A 7,453-nucleotide genomic window follows, 5' to 3' on the forward strand; every position below is an offset into this window, starting at 1 on the left:
GGGAATGGGGAGGGAGCTGGGAACGGGGGCGGCGGGGGCGAGCCTGGAGCTGCTCGGTGCGAACGGGATGCGGTGGGAACGGGAAGCGGAGGAGGCGCGGCTGGGAATGGGAGTGGGAATGAGCAGGGAGCGGGGCTGGGCCGAGCCGGGCGGGGCCGGTACCGGCGCGGGTTCGGTACCGGCGCGGGTTCGGTACCGGCGCGGGTTCGGTACCGGGGCTGCCTCTCGCTCAGCCGCCGCCTTCCCCTTCCTCTGCAGAGTCCTTCGGCCAGAACTACCCCGAGGTAACGGCGCTCCCGGCCCGCAGCCGCCCCCGGGCGGCCTGAGCGGCTCCGAGCGGGTCCCACCGGGGCTGAGGGGTCCCCCTGGGTTTGGCTGGGTCCGAGCGGGTCTGAACGGGTCCTACGGGGTCTGAGCAGGTCTTACCGAGTCCGAGCTGGGTCTTACCGGGTCTGGCTGGGTCTGAGAGGGTCCCACTGGGTCTTACCGGGTCTATGCAGGTCTGGGTGGGTCCCACCAGGTCTGGGTGGGTCCCACCGGGTCTGGGTGGGTCTCAGAGGGTCCCACTGGGTCTGGCTGGGTTCTCTCTGGGTCTGGCTGGGTCCAAGCAGGTCTGGCTGGGTTCCACCGAGTCTGGCTGGGTCTCAGAGGGTCCCACCGGGTCTGACCGGTTCTCACTGGGTCTGGCTGGGTTCCCCGTGGGTCTGGCTGGGTCCCACTGGGTCTGGCTGGGTCTCAGAGGGTCCCACTGGGTCTGAGCAGTTCTCACTGGGTCTGGCTGGGTCCAAGCAGGTCTGGCTGGGTCCCACTGGGTCTGGCTGGGTCCCCCCGTGTTGGGCTTGGTCCCACCGGGTCCCCCCTCAGGTCTGGCCGGCCGTGTCCGGTTCTCCCGGCTCTCTCCGGTTCTCCCGGCTCTCTCCGGTTCTGACGGCTCTCTCCGGTCCCCGCTGTCCCTGCAGGAGGCTGACGGGACCCTGGACTGCATCAGCATGGCCCTGACGTGCACCTTCAACCGCTGGGGCACGCTGCTGGCCGTGGGCTGCAACGACGGCAGGATCGTCATCTGGGACTTCCTGACCCGTGGCATCGCCAAGATCATCAGCGCCCACATCCACCCCGTCTGCTCCCTCTGGTGAGCCGGGAATTCCAGGGAATTCCAGGGAATTCCAGCCAGGGGATCCCCAGGGAATTCCAGCCAGGGGATCCCCAGGGAATTCCAGCCAGGGGATCCCCAGGGAATTCCAGCCAGGGAATTACATCCAGGGAATTCCAGCCAGGGAATCCTCGGGGAATTACATCCAGGGAATTCCAGCCAGGGGATCCCCAGGGAATTCCAGCCAGGGAATTCCAGCCAGGGAATTCCAGCCAGGGAATTACATCCAGGGAATTCCAGGGAATTCCATCCAGGGAATCCCCAGGGAATTCCATCCAGGGGATCTCCAGGGAATTACATCCAGGGAATCTTCAGGGAATTCCAGCCAGGGAATCCTCGGGGAATCCCATCCAGGGAATCCCATCCAGGGAATCCCCAGGGAATTCCATCCAGGGAATCCCATCCAGGGAATCCCCAGGGAATTCCATCCAGGGAATTCCAGCCAGGGAATCCCCAGGGAACTCCATCCAGAAATAACTTCCCTGGGAATTCCCGAGCTCCTTTCCCCCTGCCCCATTTAACCCTTTAAGGAATAACCATTGGGAATTCCCTGAGCTCCTTTTCCCCCCAGCCCCATTTAACCCTTTCTAGGAATAACTTCCCTGGGAATTGCCAAGCTCCTTTTCCCCCCAGCCCCATTTAACCCTTTCAAGGAATAACATCCCAGGAATTGCCTCCCTGTGCCGCAGCTGGAGCCGGGATGGGCACAAGCTGGTGAGTGCCTCCACCGATAACATCGTGTCTCAGTGGGACGTGCTGTCCGGGGACTGCGACCAGCGCTTCCGCTTCCCCTCGCCCATCCTCAAAGTGCAGTACCACCCCCGCGACCAGTAAGTGCCTCCTGCTCCCCCCTGGCTTTCTGGGATGGCACTTTTAGATTGGGGAATGCACAGGAATGTTTTAAATTATGAGGATTTTCCAGCTTTTTCCAAGTTGGAGGGAAGAAAAATCCTTCCTTCTTCTCCTCAGTTTCACTGCAGAGCTGGAATTGGATGGGAAGGAATAAAGAAGTGGGGATAGTGGAAGAGGGGGATTTGTCTTTCCCAAATTCCTGGTAATCCCAGTTTGCTTCCCACTCCTGGGAATTGGTGTGGGAATGTCTCCTTGGGTGTCAAATCCCTGCACAAACTCGGAGGAGGGAGGGAGGTTAAAATCCAGCTGAATTCGTTTTGCTGTCTGGGTATGGAAAATGAGGCAGCAAAAACAGGAATATCCTGAATTCCTCACTCCAGCTGGATGTTTTTATACTGGAAATCCTGAATACCCTGAATTCCTCACTCCAGCTGGATATTTTTTATACTGGAAATCCTGAACTCCTCCATCCAGCTGGATATTTTTTATGCTGGAAATCCTGAATTCCTCACTCCAGCTGAATGTTTTTATACTGGAAATCCTGAATTCCTCACTCCAGCTGGATATTTTTATGTTTGAAATCCCGGATACCCTAAACTCCTCAATCCAGCTGAATGTTTTTTTATACTGGAAATCCTGAATCCCCTGAACTCCTCACTCCAGCTGGATATTTTTTATACTGGAAATCCTGAATTCCTCACTCCAGCTGGATATTTTTATACTGGAAATCCTGGATACCCTGAACTCCTGGACCCTTTTTTGTCTCTCTGCACCTGGAGCTCCCTTTCCAGAGGCAGGCATTCCCAGTTTCCCGTGTTTGGCAGGAACAGGGTGCTGGTGTGTCCCATGAAGTCGGCCCCGGTGATGCTGACGCTCTCTGACTCCAAGCACGTGGTGCTGCCCGTGGACGACGACTCCGACCTCAACGTGGTGGCGTCGTTTGACCGCAGAGGGGAATACATCTACACCGGGAACGCCAAGGGCAAGGTCAGCCCCGCTCCTCCGGGAACTGCCCTCTGCAAAAGGGATGGGGCTCAGGCTGTGCAAGGGATCAGGGGGGTTTGGGGTGTCCGGGGAATTCCTGGGGTGTTCGGTGCTCCGGGTGGGGATTGATGGGTGAGGGGCACAGGGATGGGGTTTGGGAACAGGTGAGGGGCACAGGGATGGGTTTGGGAACAGGAATGGATTTAGGGAAGAGATCAGGGGCACAGGGATGGGATCTGGGAACAGGTGAGGACACAGGGATGGGATTTGGGAACAGGTCAGGGGCACAGGGATAGGATTTAGGAACAGGTGAGGACACAGGGATGGGTTTGGGAGCAGGAATGGATTTAGGGAAGAGGTCAGGGGCACAGGGATGGGATTGGGAAGAGGAGAGGGACACGGATGGGATTTGAGAAGAGATCAGGGGCACAGGAATTGGTTTGGGGAAGAGGAATGGATTTAGGGAAGAGGTGAGGGGCACAGGGATGGGATTTGGGAGCAGGAATGGATTTAGGGAAGAGGAGAGGGACACAGGGATGGATTTGGGAACAGGGATAGGCACAGGGATGGGTTTGGGAACAGGAATGGATTTAGGGAAGAGGTGAGGGGCACAGGAATGGGATTTGGGAGCAGGAATGGATTTAGGGAAGAGGTGAGGGACACAGGAATGGGTTTGGGAAGAGGAGAGGGGCACAGGGATGGATTTGGGAACAGGGACAGGCACAGGGGTGGGGAACAGGGACAGGTGCAGAGGTGGCTGCAGGGTTTGGGGAACAGGTGAGGGATCTGTTGATGATCCTGGAGGGGTTTTCCACCCTCAGGGATTCTGGGATCTTTGTCTGACTCTGTTTTTGACGCGTTTTTGGGATGTTTTCCTGGCCTTTGTGTCTCAGCAGCTCCCGCAGTGTCCCCGGGTGGGCTCCCAGGGCTCTGTTTCAGGTGAAGCCACTGATTGTTCTCTGTCTGCTCAATCTTCAGATCTTGGTCTTAAAAACAGACACTCAGGATCTTGTTGCTTCCTTCAGAGTGACCACAGGGACCAGCAACACCACGGCCATTAAATCCATCGAGTTCGCCCGCAAAGGGAGGTGAGCGCCTCCGGGGCCCATCCCAAACCCGCGGGGAGCTGCTCGCAGCCCCCGGCTCCTCCGTGGGATGGGATCTTTAACGGCTTTTCATGGATTCATCCCCCTTTTCCTGCAGCTGCTTCCTGATCAACACGGCCGACCGGATCATCCGCGTGTACGACGGGCGGGAGATCCTCACCTGCGGGCGCGACGGCGAGCCCGAGCCCATGCAGAAACTGCAGGACCTGGTCAACAGGTGAGGGGACGGGGAGAGAGTGGGGTCAGGGGGGGAACAGGAACAGGGTTTGGGGTCAGGGAGGGAACAGGGAGGGCTTTGGGATCAGGGAGGGTTTGGGATCAGAAAGGGAACAGGGAGGGGTTTGGGACCAGGAATGGATTTAGGGAACACGTGAGGGCACAGGGAGGGATTTGAGGGACAGGTACAGGGATGGCTGAAGGATTTGGGGAACAGGAATGGATTTGGGGAACAGGTGAGGGTCACAAGGAGGGATTTGGGGAACAGGGACAGGCACAGGGAGGGATTTGGGGAGCAGGGACAGGCATAGGGATGGGATTTGGGGAACAGGGACAGGCACAGGCGTGGCTGCTTTTCCCTGGCTGCTCAGCCACTGGAAAAGGCTTCCCAGGGAATTGTCAGACCCCAAAGGCTGTGGGAGGTTTTGGCACCGGGGGGGATTCTGTGCAGGGCTGGGGGTTGGATCAATGATCCCGATGGCTCCTTTTCCACTCGGGATATTCCCTACCCCGTGTGGCCAAGGGGGCGTTCCCTCATCCGGGATTGGGAACAGCTTCAACTCTAAACACCGAGCGGGAGGGAGAGAAAACCTCATCTCCCCGATCCCAAACCAATTCCCTGATCCACGATTTCCCCTGGCTGCAGGACCCCCTGGAAGAAGTGCTGCTTCTCGGGGGACGGCGAGTACATCGTGGCGGGCTCGGCGCGGCAGCATGCGCTCTACATCTGGGAAAAGAGCATCGGCAACCTGGTGAAAATCCTGCACGGAACGCGCGGCGAGCTCCTGCTGGACGTGGCAGTACGGAAACCCCCCGGCTCTCCTCGGGGTTTGGGGATGAGGCCCCGTTTTTGGCTCATTTTGAGGGGGTTTTGTGTCCTCTGGTTGGTTGCAGTGGCATCCGGTGCGGCCCATCATCGCCTCCATTTCCAGCGGGGTGGTTTCCATATGGGCTCAGAACCAGGTGGTGAGTGAGGCTTTGGGATCGTTCCCTTGGGGTTTTGGAGCGATCTGGGATAGGGAGAAGTGTGGGGGTGATGATTCCTTCCAGCCCCCAAAGCATTCCAGGATTCCTGGCGCTGGTTTGGGTGGGATATTGGGAATAAATCCTTCCCAGGGACTGGGAATCCCTGGCTGCCCCATCCCTGTGAGTCCCCGGGGTTGGATGGGGCTTGGGACAACCTGGGATCATGGAAAGTGTCCCAGCCCATGGCCAGGGTTGGGAATGGGATGATCCTTAAGATCCTCCAACCCAAACTCCCATTTCCATAAATGATTCCATAAAAACTCCCAGTTTCACCATTCCTGACTCATTCCCAGCTTGGAAATTCCCAGAGAATCCTTGGCTGCCCCATCCCTGGGAGTGTCCCAGGCCAGGCTGGGGCACCCTGGGGTGGGGAAATGTCCCTGCCCATGGAATGGGATGGGATTGAAGCTCCTTTTCCACCCAAACCAGTCTGGAATTCCATCATTCCATCATTCCCCACCGACTCCATTTTTGTGTGTTTAAATCCTTGAGGAATTCCCATTCCAACACATTCTTGGCTTTTCCTGCTTCATTTTAATTTGGGATTTTGAGCTCAAAACTCCAGCTCAGCTTTGGATTCATCCTTAAACTCCATCCCAGGGACATTTTCCATGGAATTTCCCCCTCCTGTAATTCCAGGATGTGAACCCTCAGCTGAGGTTTGCGATGTCCACTGCAATGTTTAAGGAATATTTTGATGCTGGATTTTCATTGGAATTCATTTATCCAGCCTCTTATTTTCCATGGACCTAAAGGAGGATTTTCCATGCATTTATGGGATTTTTCCTTGATTTTTGGTGCTTTTATGGGATTTCAGTGAGATTGCAGAACAGAATAATTCCAGTTGGAAAAACCTTCCCAACTCAACCAATTCCAGCCATTCCCAGTTCACCAATTCCAGCCATTCCCAACTCAACCAATTCCAACAATTCCCAACTCACCAATCCCATCCATTCCCAACTCACCCATTCCAACCATTCCCAACTCAACCAATTCCAGCCATTCCCAACTCAACCAATTCCAGCCATTCCCAGTTTGCCCATTCCAACCATTCCCAGTTCAACCAATCCCAGCCATTCCCAGTTCACCAATTCCAGCCATTCCCAACTCAACCAATTCCAACAATTCCCAACTCACCAATCCCATCCATTCCCAACTCTCCAATTCCAACAATTCCCAACTCAACCAATCCCAGCCATTCCCAACTCAATTCCAACCATTCCCAGTTCACCCATTCCAGCCATTCCCAACTCTCTCCCTTATCCCCAAATGCCAGATCCATATTTTAAACCCCCTCCAGGATATTTAATTCCTTGGAATTCCCGGGATCCAGGGAATCCAGTGCTGTTTAAACCAAACCTGCTTTTTTTTCCCGTTTTCCAGGAAAACTGGAGCGCTTTTGCCCCCGATTTCAAGGAGCTGGATGAAAACGTGGAATACGAGGAGCGGGAATCGGAATTCGACATCGAGGACGAGGATAAGAGCGAGCCAGAGCAGACAGGTGATGCCCAAAACCATTCCCAGGGAATTCCAGGGAATTCCCAGCTTTCCCTGGAATCCTCTGGATCCCTCCTGGCCACGTGGTGGAGCCCAAAAACAAGGAAAAAAAAAATCCTGGGAAGTGAAAAATGATGGGAATGAGGATTTTTCCTGGCTCTACTTTTTACAGAATGCTTCCCAGAATTTAATTAATTGGATTTTAGGAAATTAAATTTAATTGGATTTTCTATTTTAATAGGAATTATTTTAGGGTTTTTTTTTGTTTTTTTTTTTGATGAGAAATATTAAAGTTTGTATTTTGCTTTAATGGGAAATGTTTTATTTCTAAATAAAATAGAAATAAAATTTTAATTAAAATTCCTATTCTACTTTAATAGGAAATATTTAACTTTGTTTCATGCTTTAATACAAATTATTTCAGGGTTTTTTTTGCTTTAACAGGAAATATTTAAGTTTATTTTATGCTTTAATACAAATTATTTCAGGGTTGGGTTTTTTTGCTTTAACAGGAAATATTTAAATTTATTTTATGCTTTAATACAAATTATTTCAGGGGTTTTTTTTTGCTTTAACAGGAAATATTTAAATTTATTTTATGCTTTAATACAAATAATTT

The 7,453-nt window shown here is 53.6% G+C and overlaps 1 protein-coding gene across 1 annotated transcript in view; it reads left to right on the forward strand.

The window, feature by feature from the left end:
- The first annotated feature begins 33 nt into the window (after positions 1–33).
- The window catches only part of RBBP5 (RB binding protein 5, histone lysine methyltransferase complex subunit), a 15,129-nt gene continuing 7,709 nt past the window's right edge, over positions 34–7,453 (forward strand). Inside the window, exons 1-10 of the mRNA XM_019008984.2 lie at positions 34–56; positions 259–284; positions 960–1,132; positions 1,843–1,983; positions 2,830–2,992; positions 3,968–4,077; positions 4,193–4,312; positions 4,958–5,111; positions 5,206–5,277; positions 6,721–6,966. Of these exons, the coding sequence (XP_018864529.1) occupies positions 990–1,132; positions 1,843–1,983; positions 2,830–2,992; positions 3,968–4,077; positions 4,193–4,312; positions 4,958–5,111; positions 5,206–5,277; positions 6,721–6,966 (1,149 nt within the window). The 5' untranslated portion in view covers positions 34–56; positions 259–284; positions 960–989. The remainder of the gene's footprint in view (positions 57–258; positions 285–959; positions 1,133–1,842; positions 1,984–2,829; positions 2,993–3,967; positions 4,078–4,192; positions 4,313–4,957; positions 5,112–5,205; positions 5,278–6,720; positions 6,967–7,453) is intronic.

The sequence above is a fragment of the Parus major genome, chromosome 26 (genome assembly GCF_001522545.3).
Source record: "Parus major isolate Abel chromosome 26, Parus_major1.1, whole genome shotgun sequence".
NCBI classification, from domain to species: Eukaryota; Metazoa; Chordata; class Aves; order Passeriformes; family Paridae; genus Parus; species Parus major.